General features: G+C 43.0%; 1 protein-coding gene across 7 annotated transcripts in view; it reads left to right on the top strand.

The window, feature by feature from the left end:
• The window catches only part of BIRC6 (baculoviral IAP repeat containing 6), a 533,701-nt gene that overhangs the window by 488,576 nt on the left and 25,001 nt on the right, over positions 1 to 20,124 (top strand). For all 7 annotated transcript variants that reach the window (XM_075339505.1, XM_075339507.1, XM_075339508.1 and 4 more), the window contains exons 67-71: positions 9,520 to 9,665; positions 10,376 to 10,486; positions 13,310 to 13,527; positions 15,593 to 15,754; positions 19,159 to 19,236. In XM_075339505.1, coding sequence (XP_075195620.1) covers positions 9,520 to 9,665; positions 10,376 to 10,486; positions 13,310 to 13,527; positions 15,593 to 15,754; positions 19,159 to 19,236 — 715 coding nt within the window. The remainder of the gene's footprint in view (positions 1 to 9,519; positions 9,666 to 10,375; positions 10,487 to 13,309; positions 13,528 to 15,592; positions 15,755 to 19,158; positions 19,237 to 20,124) is intronic.

The raw sequence follows: 20,124 nt of genomic DNA, 5'->3' as shown, positions 1-20,124 counted from the left end.
ATTGTCTTAGACCGTTACAGAATGTTTATTCACATAAGCTAAAAACCTCAGACACCAAGTCATAGTGATTTGTGGGATTTGGTTCGGAAATGTAACAGAGGGAAAAGTTTGGTTTTTTTTTTTGTTTTTTTTTTGGATCCCAGTAAGTGGAGGCCATAAAATAGACTAGGGGTTGGCAAAAAGCTGTGGGCAGTGTCAGATAAAGCGTGTAACAAATGTAAGGGTATATCTGCACAGAAATGTACACGGCAGATTATTTACTACAGTGTAATACAGGCCATCCACATTCTGCACAATTCTTCATCACAAATTCACAGGGAATTTTTAATATTCTCTGCAAGACGGTGGACTATAGAATGAATTTGATAGCTTGTCCCCACTGAAGTACTTTAAGGATATAGAAATATGTTGGGAGGTCGTTATATTGTGGATTTTTCTCCAGATTCAGACAAGATCCAAGTTTTAAAAAGTTTTTTATAAGGCTGGTTTCACACTACGTCTTTTTAACATCCGTCAAAAACGTTTTTTTAACGGAAGTACAGATCCTGTGCAAATCCGTTTTGATGTCAATGCATTTTCAATGGACTCGCGTCCACCTGCGTTTGCGTCCGTTAGACGCAGGATCCGTCCTTTTGCGTTATTTTAACATGTTTCAAAAATGCAACATGTAGCGTTTTTGAGCTCCGTCCAAATACTGCAAATTGCTGGATCCTGACTATAACGCACGCAAACGCAGGTGAACGTTGCATGCTGATAGACAGGATCCTGCTTTTGGACTGAGCATGCCCAGAATCAGTCTCTCTCTCTCTCTCTCTCTCTCTCTCTCTCTCTCTCTCTCTCTCTCTCTCTCTCTCTCTCTCTCTCTCTCTCTCTCTCTCTCTCTCTCTCTCTCTCTCTCTCTCGACAGCTGCGGACACTCGTAACCAACATAAATATCGGGTATCCAAGGCCGATGTTTACCTTGGTTACCAGCGTCTGCAGCTATCAGAAGCCTCCTCCCAGTCCAGTTCCCCTCACTCCCGATCACATGACTCCAATGCCCGCCCCTAAACATCCAGTGCAGGATCCTGCAAAATAACATATGCGTTTGCATACGTTATTTGCTGTAAAAGCAGGATCCGCACATCCGCTGAAAACGTTTTCAGCGGATGTTAAAAAGACGTAGTGTGAAACCAGCCTAAGAAGTGTAAATAAAAATAAATGCCACTTTCTTTATACCGAACCTCCTTCATCGACTGGTCATGTAGTGGCCGGATGTACAGAAAACAGTGGGGCACCAGTAGCATTGCTACAGAAGCTTCAGAGTAGCTGAATACAGGTTTTTTTTTTTTTTTTTTTTTTTTTTTTTAATTTTAGATATTTGTTTTTTTCCACCAGTAAATCTGCATTATAATCCACATGATTTTGTGTGGTTTATTTCCCTATGTGCACTATTAAATACATCTTAGACCTGATGAGCCTGGTGCACCTACTTTGAAAATTCATGGTTCATAATCTTGAAATTAAAGGGAATCAGTTGCCAGATTTTTGTTACCCCATCTGAGTGCAGAATAATGTAGAGACCGAGACCCTGATTACAGCAATAGATCACTTACTTTTTATAAAGTCACTTATTTGCTGCAGAACTACCAGTTCTCTGAATGCTGAGCTCTGTATAACCCTGCCCACACCATTGATTTGCACCACAGTGTACACAGTTATACAGATCTCCTGAATATGGAGGATGAGGTGGGAGCAGGTTAGTTAATCCTCCAGTGATAATCTGATTTAAACTACAGCAAGCGGCCCAGTAAGTGATACAACATTGGATTAGGGTCTCTCTTTTTACGTTCGATTAATAAAACATAACTTTTAATCCTGACAAATTAACACAGATCAATCTAAAATCAGTAGCAGGTAGAGCAATCAAACATATACTAAATCACGTATCCGGCCGCGGACCGGGCACTATGAGTAAGTGAACAACTGTCCTACAATAATTGTCAGAGTGATATTGCCCTACCCTGCCTAATAAAAGCTAATAGCCTCCCTATATGGTAAAACTGACCTGGCGGTATGATTTCTCCAGGTCCGTTCGAGAACATGGTTACAAGACATGAATAGTTTTGTTTCAATTTAATTAGTGAAAAGGAATCACAAGTTTGTCAAAAGATTCACTTTGACGCCATTTTCTAAGAATCGAAACATGTTTATTTTTCGGGATCTGGGACTAAGTGATGGCTTGCTTTTTTGCCCCCTGACCTGACTGTTTTACGGATAGCATTTTTGGGTTGATACAATGTTTTGATCGCCTGTTATTGCATTTTATTACAATATTCTGGCTGCCAAAAGATTAATTCTGGCGGGTTTAATTTTTATTTTCCTGTTGCGTTATTTACCGATAAGATAAGGTTATTTTATATTTTGATACATAATACATTTCTGAATGCAGCCATACCAAGTGTGTGTGTTTTTATTGTGTTTTTTTATTTTAATTTTTATTTTCAATTGGGAAAAAGAGGGGTGCTTTGAACTTTGTGGGGTTTTTTTGTTTTGATTTTCATATTTTTTTTAAAAACTGGCTTTTTGTGGGTTTGTTTTTTTTTTAAAATTGTATTTACTAGTCCTAGGGGGGCTTGAAGCTGCGATAATCCGGTCCCTTGTACTGTACATAGCAGGGCATCAGCATCGTTCTGTAAAGTAGAAATGCTGATCTCCTGTGAATGCCAGCTTGTTCACAGGAACTTTAGTTGTGATAAACGGGTCATCAGCTGACCCTAGGCTGTCATGACAACCCATCAATCACGTCACCGGGCCACCGTTGTGAGCGGGGAATGGCGCGCTCCCTGCCGGCGTGTGGTAATACCCGCTGACAGAGATTGACAGCGGAATTTAACTAGCAGCCTCGGGTGGGTATCCGATCCACACACAGCTGTTAGTTTCACACGTTGGCTGATCAGATCAGTTGACATGTGCAGGGAAAGATGCTGGCACGGCATGCAAGCGCACATCAAAGGTAAGTGTAGCACCCAGGGAAGGCTCCCGGGCAGAATATACAGTTATGGATGTCACTTCGGTGGCCGTTGCCCGGTTCCATGCCCTGGGCCCCTTTTTGTAAGTGGGTATTTTTAGAAGGGGAGAATAGAGTTAATGTCATGACGCCACCTGCGGGTTTCAGTTAAGGATAGGGAATTGCCGCTGCTAAATATGGGTACTCCCAGCTCTGGTGGTGATGGCAGCAATGGTGTTAGGCCCTCCGCAGGTAGGGCCGTGCCTGGGAGATGATGAGGGGTAATAACGGATACCACACCAGGTTGTCTTTAACAGTCTCTACTCACTCAGGCCCTTGGATTACTGGCTCAGGTCCCTTGGAGTATCAGTGCCAATGTAGTGACCCAGGTTGCTCTGTCCCCGGCACTCTGTTGGTTGGGTCCCTGTAGCGTGGAGCGTTTGGGGCCCGACTGTCCCTTTTGGGGTACAGTCGTCTTTTCCGTATGGCAGGCAGTGCAGACCCTGTGGGAGGTAAGTGTCCGAACCTTGATCCTAGTTTACTGCTGATGTCCCCGGATTATTTGGTTCGGTGAAGTCTGTGAAGGTGTCCTCACCGGGCAGGTATTTATCAAGCCGTGTAGAACTGGCGCCTGATCTAGGGCCCTGTGCCTCATGCGTGCTCCGGTCCCAGCAGTATCTCTGGTACCCGACCTGCCGACCTCTCTCCTGTGCCCCCGGGTCACCGCTGCACGGACCCAGCTCAGGCATGTCCGCATACCTCTCCTGTGTGCCACACTCTCTACTCCCCACTGACTGACTGCCTGCTGACCCCTCTCACCAGGCCGGCTAATCCCAGGGACTCGTTCCTTTCCATGTTGACCATCCCCTTACATGGTTAACCCTCTATGCCCGGTGTGGAGTGGAGAACTAGGATTTTGGTTGTGCTTTGGTGGTATCGGCACTAATACTCCAGGTCCCTGGAGGATGCAGTTCCCTGTAGTGCCCGGAGTGTCTCAGGGGTGCTACACAAGGACACGACCAATGTCGTGAAGGGGTTAAGTAAAAAATGCTTGGAAAGTAAAGGATTGTAATCTAAAGGAAAGTACAGCTGCAGTCCTACAAAAATGAAACAAATAGAAGTTTTCTGTGGCTGCTGTTTGCATCGCAGGATCACACCACAGCCCATTGTAAAGGTTTGAAGATGATTAATTTTCTTCTTTACCAAGAACGATTCTCACTAGGCCAAGAGAGGAATCTTTAGTGACTATGAGCGTTTTTAATGTTTTTTTTTAGTTCCTTTTGTGATATAAACAAAAATTGAGATCTTTTTATTTTTTTTATTTTTTTTTTTTTTTTTTTTAAATCCCAAGGCAAAATATAATTCTTGTCTGATCTCAAGAGACAGATGTAAGCCACTTTCTGCTGTACCAGCTATCTGCTTATAAAGAAAGGGGCAGAGGGAGAAAAGTGCTTGCTGGCATGAAATTTAGTGAAACATTCGTAAAGGAAAGTGCTGATCAAGGAGAATGTGGCATGTTAGCCAATTAATTCATTTAGTCTAATCCCCAATCATATTTTGTTTTTATTTCTATGCAAAAAAGGCTCTAATGCCAAATCGTTCCCTTGTCACAAAAGGAGATACTGCAGCGTGTTTCTGTATCTGCCTCGTGATGACTGATGCCAAATTGGACAGCAAAATGTCAGGCTCCAGATTTAGCTTTTATGGCTGCAGATTTCCATGGCATAATCCCTTCCTAAAGGCTGAATAGTGCAATTAAAATGCACATGACTCTGTAATATTGATCAGCAAGAGAAGCAACTTGTGTAAAGCTGACAATTACTATTGTTTGCTTCCATCTACTCTGCCCGAGCAAACTTCTTGTGCAGTGCATGTCCTGACAGCTGTTTAGTTTCTGTGATTTCTAAGAAAATGCCTCAAAAGTCTCGTATATCAGCAAAGTGATAATGTGCTGAACGCAGGGAAACAAGGAAAGCTGATTGCGGAGGAATAAGGTAATATAATTTATAGTCGGTATCCTGGAAACGGCTGTGTACACCTTTCTTAGGTCTTCTCTCATCCTCATGGGTTCAACACCTAATCATACCGCGAGTGAATTTATCTGGTAATGCTTTTTGATAATATAATGCTGATGCAATTTGTGACTTCCTTGTCTCCCCCAAAGATTTCACAATTTGATAACTCTGCGTTTCTTAAAGCAGTAATTCAGTATTTCAGCATTTCCAAAACTTTGTTTTTCCTTTTTGTAATTTAATTCCGGGAATACTTGTAAGGCCTCATGCAGACATCCATGGTTCTCAGTCCGATGTCATACCGCAATGCATGGACTGGCCGTGGGTTTCTCAAGCAGAGCATATATTTCTAAGACCCGTTCGGGCCAAGAGACCCATGGCCAGTCTTTGTATTGCGGTCCGAGATCCACATGCGTTTGCATAAGCTCTAAGGCTATGTGCCCAAGTAGCGTATTTTCATGCAGTTACACTGCGATCTGCACCGCAGCGTAACTGCATGCATCCTGCGTCCCCAGCACAATCTGTGAAGATTGTGCATTATCCATGCCCACGTGGCGTATTAGAACGCAGCGCTTCGGCTCCTGCCGAAGCGCTGCGTACTAAGAAGTGACATGTCACTTCTTTCATGCGGTTTGCATGCAGCCCCCGCTCTGTCTATGGCAGAGGCTGCATCCAGAGCGCATGAAATCAGCAGTCACCGAAGCTTCAGAACTGAGCTTTTCAGCTGCGCTCTGAAGCGCACATGCAGCGACGTTACGCTGCTGTGCAGAGCGCACACACGTGGGCAAATAGCCTAAGGGTATGTGTGCACGTTGCGTACTAGCCCAGCACCGTAAAAGGTGCGCTTCAGAGCGCAGCTGAAAAGCTCCGTTCTGAAGCGCATGGTGCCGGCGAGATCGTGCGCTCTGCCTGCAGCTCCTGCCATAGACAGAGCAGGAGCTGCCGGCAAAGCGCACGGAAGAAGTGACATGTCACTTCTTTTTGCGCAGCGCTTCGGCAGTAGCCGAAGCGCTGCGCTCTAAAACGCCATGTGCGCACGGCCCCTGCACAATCTCCATAGACTGTGCAGGGGACGCAGGACGCATGCAGTTACGCTGCGCTACAAAGCGCAGCGTAACTGCATGAATTTACGCAACGTGCGCACATAGCCTAAGGCTTCAATCAGATGTCAGTATTTTTTCTTGCACACAAACAATTGAGCAATCTATGGGGCATCATCAAACAAGAAGGTAAAGAACTGCAAGGTCTCTAATATCCGCTAGCTCTGTGATGTCATCATGGATGATGGAAGAGGATTTCAGAAGCTCCTGTGAAGCTCTAATGAACTCCATGCCCAAGAGCGTTAATGGGGTATTCCCATCTCGAAGATCCTATCCCCAATATGTAGTAGGAGTAATAATATATTACATTATGTTGACACTTTGGGCACAATTTGGCCATCTTCACTTAGGCGGTTTAGACATTAAGTGTGTGTGTAAATTTGATGTGTCCTCTAAATAACTGTTATACAAGCTGTACACTGACTACTTTACATTGTATGAAAGTGTCATATCTTCAGTATTGTCCAATGAAAAAATATACTAAAATATTTGCAAAAATGTGAGGTGTACTCTCCTTTGAGTCATATTGTATGAACTATCACACAGACAAGAGTGACCCAACCTTTTTGACCTTGAGTCACATTCAGAATGATAGAGGGTCGCAACCAACATCCTGCGTTTGCCCAACCCCTACACACACACACACACACACACACACACACACACACACACACACACACACACACACACACACACACACACAATCACACACACACAATCACACCCACACACACACAATCACACCCACACACACACAATCACACCCACACACACACAATCACACACACACACACACAATCACACACACACAATCACACCCACACACACACACACAATCACACCCACCCACACACACGCACACAATCACACCCACCCACACACACACACACAATCACACCCACCCACACACACACACACAATCACACCCACCCACACACACACACAATCATACCCACACACACACACAATCACACACACAATCACACACACACACAATCACACCCACCCACACACAATCACACCCACCCACACACAATCACACACACCCACACACAATCACACACACACACAATCACACCCACCCACACACAATCACACACACACACACACAATCACACACACACACACACAATCACACACACACACACACACACACACACACACACACACTCAGTAGTGACACCCAGAGCCCTATTGCCAGTATGACATCCAAAGCTTTTGCACAGAAATCACACCCCGGCAGTATACCAAGGTCCAGGGGTTCCCATAATATCCCCATTCTGTATTATAGCATTAAGCATTCTCACCACACTCTCATATCCAGCTGCAATCCCCTCCTCTCACAGGTAGTATCATCTGGTCCTAACCTTACCATACTTAAATTATCTCTAAACTACCAAGGCCAGTGTATGGGCATCCATATCTGTACTGAGATTCTCTCACAATTCAGCATCTGGAGACCTGCTCTTCATAGTTGTTTGCTAGACCAGGTGCTAATGCAACAAGCTGCCAGACAGTCGCGAGCCACATGTGGTTTCTGAGCCAGAGGTTGCGGACCCCTGCAATAGACTATAATAGGTACAAGTTCTATCCGTAAAAAATCTCTTGAGCACACTTCCATAGGTAATTTATCTGGTGCAGCTGGATTCTACTTCAAAATGCTCATCAAATCGGACAACATTTGGCAACCAATGTGAGGAGATGAGGTTTTCCCCCAGTTATCAAAATGTCAATGCGGGAATAATTCATATGGTTAGCGCAAGCACAGTGGTTTAGTGGTTAGCATGGTTGCCTTGTAGCACTAGGTGCCCTGGATATTCTGGTTTCCTCCCACATTCTGAAATCATTCTGGTATATCCGATGTCTTCCTTTAGTGTGTATGTCTATGTGACTCGGAAGCTGAAGACCACCACACACATTAAACAAGTTAGTTGAACCCACCGATTCCAGCCAGTGGACTAGGGCCAGTCATCTGATGTCATTTGACTGGTACCTGCATATTTGGAATTTGTACACCCTATTCTTTTTTTTTTTTTTCTCAGGGAAGATAAGTCACTTCCAGAGGTTTCTGCCAACAGCGTTCTCCTTTTTCCCCTTTGGAACCACATGAATGCCTGGCAGTCACCCATTTGTTTATGGGGATTCTGAGGAGCATTTTCTGCTGAACCAACATTTGTCCGATGACCATCTTCTGTATGGCGAGTTTTAGATTGTGGTGTAAACTGTAAACTTTTTTGTGACCGGGACTGAGCTGATATATATCCAAATGCTGCACAGAGATTTGTATGGGTGCTATATAAACAACTGTAATTTAATATCCTCAGTTTTGTGACACAGCCTGGCCTCTGTGTTCTTCTGCTTGGACCCTGCTATATGTAAGGCTTTTTTACACTGGCATCATGAGTTCTGCTTTGTTAAAAAGAACATGGCAGAAATATTGTGTGTCTGAATGGATTACATTACTTAAAGGGGTATTCCCATCTCCAAGATGCTAGCCCAATATGTAGTAGGTGTAATAATATTAGCAAATATCCCAAATTAGAAATTTAGTATAGTTCTTCTGATTCACTATGTCTCTTACCTCATGTGGAGATCATTGCAGGACCTTAGGTATCCATGGTAATGACCATACATATATTGACAGTTGCTAGTTGTTAATAACCATGGATACCTAAGGTCCTGCAATGCCTGCACATAAGGTAAGTGAATCCGAAAAACTATACTACGTTGCTAATTTGAGTTATTTGCTATTTTAATTATTATTGTAACATCTACATATTAGGATAGAATCTTGGAGATGAATAATCCTTTAATGAGCTTAAATTAAGACCCCATGAATCGCAGCACAATTGCCAGGTATTTTCATCTCTAATGGAAAGAACACGGAGGATCCAGCCGGGGACCATAGACCAAAACCAGGCTAGTCCAGTGCCCCTGATGGTGAGGAGCAGGACTTTACCTAGGTACACATAAGGGAGAGAAATGTCAGTCGCCTCTAACAGTCTGGGATCTTCAAACTGTTTTTTTTTTATCTGAAATTTCAGAGCATAGAATAATATACCTGGCTGCCACTCATGCTGCCTGCAGTTTGGGCAGCAAGAATTACCCGACAGGTTCCCTTTAACCATACGTATATATGTTTATAGTGAGAGATCAACTTTGCTGGCACTTTTACGAACACAGACTGTCACATTGGTGCTGCTAAGGCTGTGTTATTACCCCTTTCACATGATGTGAAAATATATCAGATCATACGTTTTTAGGAAAAAGCGGTTTAAAGATTTGGCTTGAGCAATCCTAAGATATGATTTAATATATTTGTCAGAATGCTACATGCCTGCTCCTAGATAAGTGTTGCTATGTCTTCTTGGTTCTGGAATGTCACATTTTCTTTTATATCCTGCCCAAAAATTCATAGGTCCAAAAAAGATAAGGCTAAAGCTGGAGTGAAACCAGATGCATCCGATCCTGAGCCAGAAGGACTAACTCTGCTGGTGCCAGATATTCAGAGAACGGCAGAGATAGTGTATGCCGCCACCACCAGCCTCCGGCAAGCAAATCAAGGTAAGGCCAGTCACAGGACCAGCTTCATACTTGCAGAGGCCCGTTAGGTGTTTCATTTTGTTCTATTCATTGGTTTTAATTGTTCCTCCAATAATTAAAAATACATAAGCTGTAACTTGGCCTGACTAATGTACACTATTGGTGCTCAATATGTCGCTCTTTCCCCGACAAGCCAACAGATGTCTGATGTAATGTTACTTGCCCACCTCCCCATGCGGGGTGTTCCTTATTTTAAATATTTTTAATGTATCCAGGGTGGGTTAATAAATGGACATCTATAGTCGCCTTCTTCGTCCAAAATACTTTGCCTCCTGGCATCAGTATGACCGTTGCAGCCAATCAATAGCTGCTGATCAGCTGCAGACTTCCTATTTGTCCAAATGAGGATTCCTGTTCTCACAAAGTGTATTAAATTCCAAATTGTATCTTTAGCATGATTTTGTTTGCATTAAAAAAAATCTATATTTTGGAACATGAAAATGCTTAGTACAAGATGCAAAACTGGAAATATGAGTTCAGATTGGTGCAAGTGGAGAATTTGCCAACAGCAACCTATTCAGGTAGTGACTTTTCTATGTTAGGTGGAGTTATAATCTGTTACTTCAGAAAGGTGCTCAACCCTATATATGTTTTAGTCTAAAGGAAACTTGCTGTATACAATAGTGATCAAATAGTTTAAATTATCATTTTTATTTCATATCTTCCTCCAGAAAAGAAGATGGCTGAATTCTCTAAAAAGGTCTCTGTGAAATCCAAACCTTTCTCAGTCTTACGCTCCTTAGAAGAGAAATACGTTGCTGTTATGAAAAAACTCCAATTTGGTAAGAAAATTAAAATTTTTTTTTGCACATTTTCTCCTTTTTTATTCCTTTCATTTACCCTGAATTTAGTGTTTCACCGTCTACACTGTGATCTATATTCCTCGCGGTACAGTAATAATGTACCTTGTGTTTTATATCATTTTAACATGATCCTGGTGCAGGTCGTATAATAGGAATTATCCGTCTGTCCTTTATCCATGAGAGCTGCGTAAAATATAGGGAGCGATGCTGAGCTTGGATGCATATATGTAGTTTTCAATTATATGATTTATTATTTTAATAAGAAAAGAAGATAAAGGGGGATGTCTGGGACTTTAACATTGATTTGATTAGGTCAGGAATGTATGGGAATACGACGCACGCACGCACGCACGCATGCACGCACGCACGCACGCACACACACGCACACACACATATACACACACACACACACACACACACACACATATACACACACACACACACACACACACACACACACACATACACATACACATACACACATACACACATACACACATACACACACACACACACACACATACACACACACATACACACATACACACATATACACATATACACATATACACATATACACATACACACATATACACACATATACATATACACACATATACATACGCACATATACGCACATATAAGCACATATACACACACATACATATACACATACGCGCGCAAGCACACACCCACACACCAATCAGCTGCTCTCTGTGACAGCCGGAACTACTCTGAGCTGCACAGCTACAACGATAAAATAGTGCCTGTTGCAGGGCACTGCACAGCTTCCCCCTATCTAATCAAATAGGTGGCGTAAATACAGTAGCCCTCCATGGCCACCTTATAGTTGACAGAGCTATGCAGCTCCGCAACTGAGTAGTTCCGGGCAGCGGCATTGGGAACAGCTGATGGGCAGGGGTGCCGGGTATCGCTGATCACACGTTGATGATCTAGGAAGTCCCTAACAACCCCTTTAATAAAATGTGAGTCTTTTCTTCCTTGTTGGACAAATGATTTTCAGCTTTTCTTTATGCATTTGTATGAAGGGAGTGCTGCCATGGTTTGCAGTGTGAAAAGTGGGAGTATAATGCTTTATCTGAGTGCTACCAGTATTTTAAGTTTATTTTACACGAAGCTTTATAACCCTCAAAAAAGCATTATCCATATCAAAGATACTACTTAGAGTAACTAAACCTTTTTTATACTATTGAGTTTGCAAGGTTCTTTTTATAATGTATACCATCACTTTATCTTGCTTCCTTTACTCTCAAACTCCGTGCTGAAAGAGCGCCATGAGCTGTCCTGTTCATGTACTTGGAGAAACTGTTTTAAATTGCAAGTCTAGCAATTATCAATACTCCTGCTCTGCTTTCCCCCATGCTCAGACATAATTTACAAACTCTCCCAGTCTGACCATTGGGAGGGGAGCAGGGAAGATTAAAGTGTAATACTGATAATTTCTAGATCTGCAGTATAAAACAGCTCCTAAAAGTGCTAGGGCAAGGCAGCTGAAACAGCCCGTTCAGCATGGGGCTTTTAGATAGATGAAAGAAAGACAAGGTAATGGAGTAATTCACAAAGACTTATTACTGCACAGACTGATCATTTAAATTAAATTAAATTAAAAAGTTCAATTACTCCTTTTTAATTTGATGTTTCTTAATTTGGAGTTTAATGTACTTGTAAATCCGCTAGATTCATTGCTTTCACCTCTGACCTTCTTATGTTCTTGTATAATACAACGCTGTTATCTGTTATACAGATAAGCGATTAGTAATGATGAGCAGGCATTAAAGTGCTTGTTACTCGAGTCGAGCGGGTCCGATGCTCTGACTGGGCCGACTCTCTAGTAATGAGTATAATGGAAGTCAATTAGCCATGGGCGGTTCGGCTCTCCACCCACATACAGCCAGCCATAAAATGGGCATTTCCGAAGTACTGTGGGCGAGGTTTTGTTTTTTCACACACAGCACTTGGAGAAGTGGAGCCATTCAGAGACAGTGATCGGCTCACTGAGGTGTCTGCTCACATCAGTCACTGAAGGGAGCCGGCTCTATGTCATATCATTCACAAACGACACATCCGAGCACCCACGATACTTGTCCGAGTGCTGCGCATATTGAGTTCCTGCATGCTTGTCGAGCACTGGCAAGAACGCTCGCTCATTATTAGCGCCTAGTTCAAGGGGTTTTCCAATTCAACTTTTCATCGTCCTGTGCGCGCTTAGTTAAAATAATTTAATTGGCTATAAAAGTTAGGCTGAAAACCTCATTAAACCTTGTCGCTATCATTTATCACACCTTTAATAAAATGTAAGCTCTTTCCATTAATAAAATGTAAGTGGTTTTCCTTTTGTTTTCGCCATCTTTTAAGAACTTTATCCCTAGAGATTCTCCCACAATGGGAATGCATGGGCTGACCCAGTTCTCTGGAGATTCTCTTACAAAGGGAACACGCAGAATGACCCAATTACACAGTCTTGTTAGCTCTGTTGTCAGACTGCACATAATTTCAGCAGCAGACGTTTCAGCATGCCCGCTAATGGACAAAATGAGGTCAAATTATTGCTTGGCTGTTTGGTCACTTTTGTCACTGCACTAATCGGTGCCCATTTGGGAGGATTAAATACTATTACAAAGAGAAGCGGTAGAACAATGGGAGGAAAGTTTCATGTCACACAGGTGATATCACAATTACAGGACGGATGTACAGTGTCAATCACAGTAATAAGAAGTCTCCAATCAAATGATTCTGTGTCTTAGCAATATAATGTCCTCTGATTTGCATCTGTGTTTTCAGATACTTTTGAGATGGTGTCTGAAGATGATGATGGAAAGCTGATGTTCAAAGTGAATTACCACTACATGTCTCAGGTGAAAAACGCAAGTGATGCAAACAGTGCAGCACGCGCCCGACGCCTTGCCCAGGAGGCGGTGACCCTTTCTACATCATTACCGCTGTCGTCCTCATCCAGTGTATTCGTCCGTTGTGATGAAGAACGACTAGACATCATGAAGGTAAGATACTCTCCAATGAACAATGTTAATACTGTCAGTTAAATGCTTTTCATATCCTAAAAGATCCAGCCTCAATCAGTGTGTTACATACATCAAAGGCGCCCACGCAAAGTAGACTAAAGGTGGCTGAACCTGCCAATGGTCTGTGTATAAGGGCCTTCCGAATATCCCTGTTTGATGGGCGTGGTGGTTGTGGAGGATCCAGCATGGTAGATTTCCAATGGCCTATCCTTGCTGCGGCTATCCCATCTAGAATACAGCAGCACTTGCCTGAGCTGAGGGTTCCTGCGTATGAGGGAGTTGGGAGAGAGCGGTCAGCTAAACTATCTTATGTTCATGGGGACTTTTGTGTTGTGAGGATACATGTAATGCTCAGATCAAGAACTAGATGGATAGAGTACATGTTTGATTAAGATTGTGTGCTACAGCAAGCATCATTTGTGCTTCAATGATGACATGATGTTGTCCTAACCCACCTTATGAGTAGCCAAGTAGGAAATATTGGTGAGTTCAAAATGGATGGGGCACCAACAATGTACAGTAGATTTCTTTTAAAGGGATACTGTCAGTCAACTCATGATCCCCAATCCAAGGGCAGCTAAAATAGGAGCCTGGCTGCATTATTGCTAATACACTGTAGCTTTTGAAAACATACCTGGTTGCAATCTTGCAGCCCAGCTCTGATTCTTGCTGTTCCCTTTTAAAGGTTTATAGATCACTTAAAGGGAACCTGTCATCAGAAATTTTGCTTTAAACCTAAGAGTTTCCCCCTCTGCAGCTCCTGGGCTGCATTCTAGCAAGGTTCCTGTACTTTTTGTGGCCCCTTTTAAACCAAATTAAATACTTTATAAACTTGTACCTTTTGCTATGTAAATTTTGTAAATCGTCCATGGGGGCGGGCTCTCTGCTGACCGTTGCTGTTCCTCCAGCAGATTTACGCCGCCACCCAACGCTGAATTTCATATCTCAGGACGCCGCCCCTGGGCGCCCGTGGTCCCGCGCATGCACTATGCGACTGTAGTGGGACTGTGCACGTGTGACCGCTGGTGACGTTTTGCGCAGGCACGAGGTTATGGGCGGCGCTGTGAGTGTCATCAGCAAGTGCCGCCCATAACCTCGTGACCGCACTTTCCCCTCTTCCTCCAGCGTTCTGTGCAAGCGCTTGCTGGCCAGATGACCCGACGTCACCTCTTTCCCATCTTGCCCTGCTGCAGGGTAAGATGGGATGGAGGTGACGTCGGGTCATTTGGCCGGCGAGCGCTTGCGCAGAACGCTTGAGGCAGTGGGGGAAAGCGTGTCCACGAGATTATGGGCGGCACTTGCGATGCAATCACAGCGCCACCCATAATCTCGTGCTTGTGACGCACGTCACCAGCGATCCTGGCGTGGGCGGCACCTTGGGCGCAGTGGGCAGCGTCCTGATGGATGAAATGGAGCGTGGGGGGACGGCGTCAATGTGCTGGAGGAACAGCAACGGTCAGCAGAGAGCCCGCCCCCATGGACGATTTACAAAATTTACATAGCAAAAGGTACAAGTTTATAAAGTATTTAATTTGGTTTAAAAGGGGCCACAAAAAGTACAGGAACCTTGCTAGAATGCAGCCCAGGAGCTGCAGAGGGGAAACTTTTTAGGATTCAAGCTAAATTTCTGATGACAGGTTCCCTTTAAATGAACGGGCTGCAGCGTTTTGCTCCGTTTACTCTCAGGATTACGGGCCCTCCATTTCAGTGATCAGTTTTGGATTCCGCATCCAGACCTGCATCAATCACAACTTGTGACATGTCTTACTATGGCACATTACAAGTTGTTTGATATGACATTGACCCTTTATGGCTACTTTCACTTCATAATAATCTGATATCCTAAGCCGCTTGCATCTACTGGTCATGTTCTGCATGCAGTGAAGTTATTAGCAGGTATCTAGTCTCGTGTATGTCTGGAATTTAAAATTGTAGGGATTACAGAATACACTGGCCTATATTACCTTTAGACAGTGAATAATCATTATTTCAATAAAACTGCTTACCAGACCTATGCATTTAACATGGCCCTTGCTTTCTACAGGTTTTGATAACCGGACCAGCAGATACCCCATATGCTAATGGGTGTTTTGAATTTGACGTCTACTTTCCTCAAGATTACCCAAATTCCCCTCCACTTGTGAATTTGGAGACGACAGGCGGACACAGTGTTCGGTTTAATCCAAACCTTTACAACGATGGGAAGGTACGAGGCTCTCTTCATTTTGGTTTTGTGCTCATCATACTGAGACCACATGGTTTATGTGGGAATGTCTGAGGTGCACTGTCTCGCCATGTTTGCATTATAAGACCATGCGCTGTTCATACAATTACCATCAGTGGGGTAATGCTTTTACAGTTATAATTAAATCAGTGTAATCCTGGTTACATCAGAAAGGCATGAAACGCTGTATACTGTGGGCCTGTATGCGCTCACATTATTTTCCATTAGGACTTTGGACTGAATCCATCTTGTTGGCTTTTCACTATGTAGGGTAGAAGAGCATAGGCGCTGTTACCAGATAATAAAATCATAGCGCTGTGACATGCTTCATTAGGGTCATTGCACTGCAGACCGAAGAATGAATCTGTGGTTATATAACAAGATTTTCTGCTCCTGACACACTTCTTTCCTCCCCACCAGTGCCCATCCCCCATGCATACAGACACGGATTTCCTAATGATGTGTAACTTGGTATTTTACACGTATTTTCTTCATTTTGCTAGATTGAGTTGTCCAAATACAGCACCTGCAGCCCGGCATGCTGACGATCCACTTTCTGTAAAACCTTTTGACTACAATTGCACGGTTCTGCTATATATAGAACTGCCTGAACTACAGGGAGTAGCGGCAGCGCCGAGGTCTCTCCATAACAGCAGGCCTCCAAGTGTTTAACAAACCAATTAAAAATCGAGCTGGCAACGCGTTTAATGTTCAGGTGACAGCTATCCAGGGATAAATTCCTTCGAAATCTTGCTGCCATTGCAGTTTGTTATATCAGGTCCCTGACAGCTCTAGAAAGCTAAGGACGGGGTAGTGGAAAAGATGTGAGCGACTACAATAAGACCTGACGTGTCCCTATTAGATTTACTAATTTATGGCTACTTCAGATGTGTACGTATTAAAAGGGGGGAAAAACACAAAGGGATATATTGGCCTTACTGAAAAGTGCGGGGAAGGAGTCTGACCTATCATGTGACATCATGCTCGAAAAAAGGCCAATATCCTAGAGAGTAAGCCAACTAATAGGTGGTGTAAATTGGAGCGTCTAATACACCAGATAAGTCCTACAGCATGATCAGTCTGGAGCATTTTTACGTTCTGATGGCGCCAATACACTTTAGCCGACCGATCCTTATGAGGGTATGTGCGCACGTTGCTTTTTACCTGCTTTTTACCTGCTTTTTTGCTGCTTTTTCTTCTGCGCTGTTTAATGCCAAAATGGATGTGTTTTTCTATTCAAGCAAAGTCTATGGGAATTTGGGTTTCTTGTTCACACTATGTTGTTCAAAATGCTGCCTTTTTGTGGCAGAACTTTGGTCAAAAACTCAGCTTTTCAAAGAAGCAACATGTCAATTGTTTTTGCCATTTGGGTTTTGCACTGCAAAGCTGAGTTTTTGACCAAAGTTCTGCCACAAAAAGGCAGCATTTTGAACAACAATAGTGTGAACAAGAAACCCAAATTCCCATAGACTTTGCTTGAATAGAAGAACACATGCATTTTGGCATTAAACAGCGCAGAAGAAAAAGCAGGTAAAAAGCAGGTAAAAAGCAACGTGCGCACATACCCTTACAGTCTATGGAGGCTTCCTCACTCTCCCTTGACAGATGTTGGGGAGAGAAGGATTCGGCCATTGGCATTTCAACATCCGTTCCGTTTGTTAGGTGCGTAGAGGATTCTTGCAGCAACAGAATGCAGGAGCATTTGACAGAGTTGAGCACGGACGTGTTGAAGGTGCGTATGGCCCTCCGTGTGCCATGATTTTGGCACGTGTGTTCTCCACTTGCGATAATACACGGAGTGCAGGAACGTTTTACACACCTGTCTTTGGCACTGCTGTCCATGGTGCTGATTTCTCCAGCGCTGCGGTCACTCTTACTTCAGGGTCCACGGTGCCGTGAATATTCATGAACATAATGAGTAGGCCCTGAAGCAGGAGACAGCAGGGCTGGAGACAGGTGAGTATAGAAATTCATTTTATTTCAAAGACATGTGTTTTCTCCAGTTCGTGTCACACGGATCACATCACTGGGTGGTCCGTGTGATATCAGTGCTGCCGGAGAAAAACGGACTTGTCTCCGTGCGGAACGTGAGAAATCACTGTTGTGTGCGCAGACCCATTGATTTTAATGTGTACATGGACCTAAAATTTGTGCCATTGAGGAATTAAGGTCTGTTTACTCGGGCCAACCAGCTGCACAATACGACCACCAATTGGTAAATTTGTTCCTATCGGCGGTCGTTTGACGACCTATATACCCATGCAGACCAAAGTAATCAATGCGCACTGAGCGATCTATACTAGATAGTTCTGTGCACATACGTTGCCGTCATTCGCTGTAGTGCAAGTCCGGTTTACCCAGGACAATGCGCTGATGACATGAATGATCTTTTGAGCACGAGATCATTTCATCCCCTGAACGAGCATTTTTGTTCACAGCTCGTTTACACAGCAAAATAATCTTGAAATGAGTGTTTTTAATTGAGCTCGTTTACGATTATCTTGTAATGTAAATGCCACTGTAGACATTATTGATAAATCTGCCCCATTGTCTTGTATAGGTTACAAATATATTAATTTTTATGTTGTCACCAATCTTTATCTTTTTCCTCTCTACATTTGGGGTACGTGGCTGTAATGCTGATGTATACTCCCATCATGATGTCAATATGGAATAATGTGCCTTCCATAAACCTAGGTAATGTACTTAAAGGGGTATTCGCATCTTCAAGATCTTATCACAATATATAGTAGGTGTAATAATGTTTGCAAATACATTTAATTAGCAATATAGTATAGTTCTCCTGACTAGCTATGTTGCAGGGCATTGCAGTAGTTTATGTATCCATGGATACCTAAGCTTCAATGCCCTGCACATGAGATAAGAGACATAGCTAATCAGGAGACCTATACTACATTTCCAACTGTAGGTATTATTACATCTACTACATATTGGGATAGGCTCTTATAGATGGGAATACCATATCTTTAGTCTTTGGGTGTTGTGCAAAAATTTGTAAAACTGCATGTCACTAAGCAATATTGAGGAATATTTATACAATGGTTAATTTTGCCATTTTCTGATATTATAGACTCCATTTATAAATAAATCCAGCAAATTGAGAAAATCAAAACAAGGTGTACATTGTAGGACACACTTGTATAGTATAGGACTAGTCTGGTGAGGTCTAGGGTGGTAAATAGTTTTTGGGGAATAGAAAGGTCTCGTACAATATATAAAGTTGACACAGATCGGCTGCCAGTTGAATTAAATTGAATGAATATTGTGTAAAATCGGAGCAGATGTGTTGTACTACACAATTTATTGTCTCAAGAAGTAAACTATAAATGCGGGAAGGTAATGTACATATTCTTCCACTCCCACAGGTTTGTTTAAGCATACTTAACACTTGGCATGGGAGACCCGAGGAGAAATGGAATCCACAGACATCGAGTTTTCTGCAGGTATTTGTATTTAACATTTGTAATTGTTTCATCCGTTCTCTTTAGTCTTCTACCTAGAGCCAGAGGGAAAGCCTGTCGATGCAGGTTTGCTTTTCTTCTCCAAATTATGTTATACACAAAAGTTTTATATTTATGAACTTTTAACAGCAAATTAAAAGCTTTGTGTTAGAGGCATGGCCTCTTAAAGGGGTCCCAGGAATACTTTAATATGTGAAGGTTAGGTGCACAACCTATCCAGCAAGGAGTATCTAAAGCTTTCAAATACTTTTTCTCCCATTTCATTGGCCTAATTATTACAAGCAAATTTCATGGGTCTGGTTTTTGATACGGATTCCTCAGAACGTCCCTCCACCCACTCCTCTTTTCCTCCCAAGAGCTGCTCACAGAGCTCAGGAGACAGGAGTGCACGTTTCCTTCCCGAGCACGGACACAGTGTTCTATGACTCCTTTGCTTTAGTTTGTGCCCATTCTCCGGGTTGCATGCACACTCAGGTAATAGTCTACTGGGATGCTCACCTCTCGGGTAGTTTGGGGGGGTGTTTGAACATTTTACAGGGGTTTCCATACACCTACTGACCTGTTTGTAATCGTTATGGCACAGAAAATCATTTGTTTGTTTCTTACAGGGAAACTGTAAGCATGTTTTTGATATGTAATCTGAAGACTACATTCTGCAAGGGTTAAAACATAGAATTCCAGGCTGCCTGTCTTTTTAAGGTCCCATCTGCTGTTTATTTTCTATGTTTAAGCAGCAGGACTTTTATCTTTGCTCGGACTTCGAAGTCAGGTGCACAGAAATCCGACATGCCCCCACCTCCCTGTCAATATACAATGTCTAGAGACAGCACAGCTCTCTCAGCTCTGCTACATGGCTAAATCTAAAAATTC

The sequence above is a fragment of the Anomaloglossus baeobatrachus genome, chromosome 3 (genome assembly GCF_048569485.1).
Source record: "Anomaloglossus baeobatrachus isolate aAnoBae1 chromosome 3, aAnoBae1.hap1, whole genome shotgun sequence".
Lineage (NCBI taxonomy): Eukaryota > Metazoa > Chordata > Amphibia > Anura > Aromobatidae > Anomaloglossus > Anomaloglossus baeobatrachus.
The sequence above is the reverse complement of the archived record's forward strand: the minus strand, read 5'-3'. Positions and strand labels throughout refer to the sequence as shown.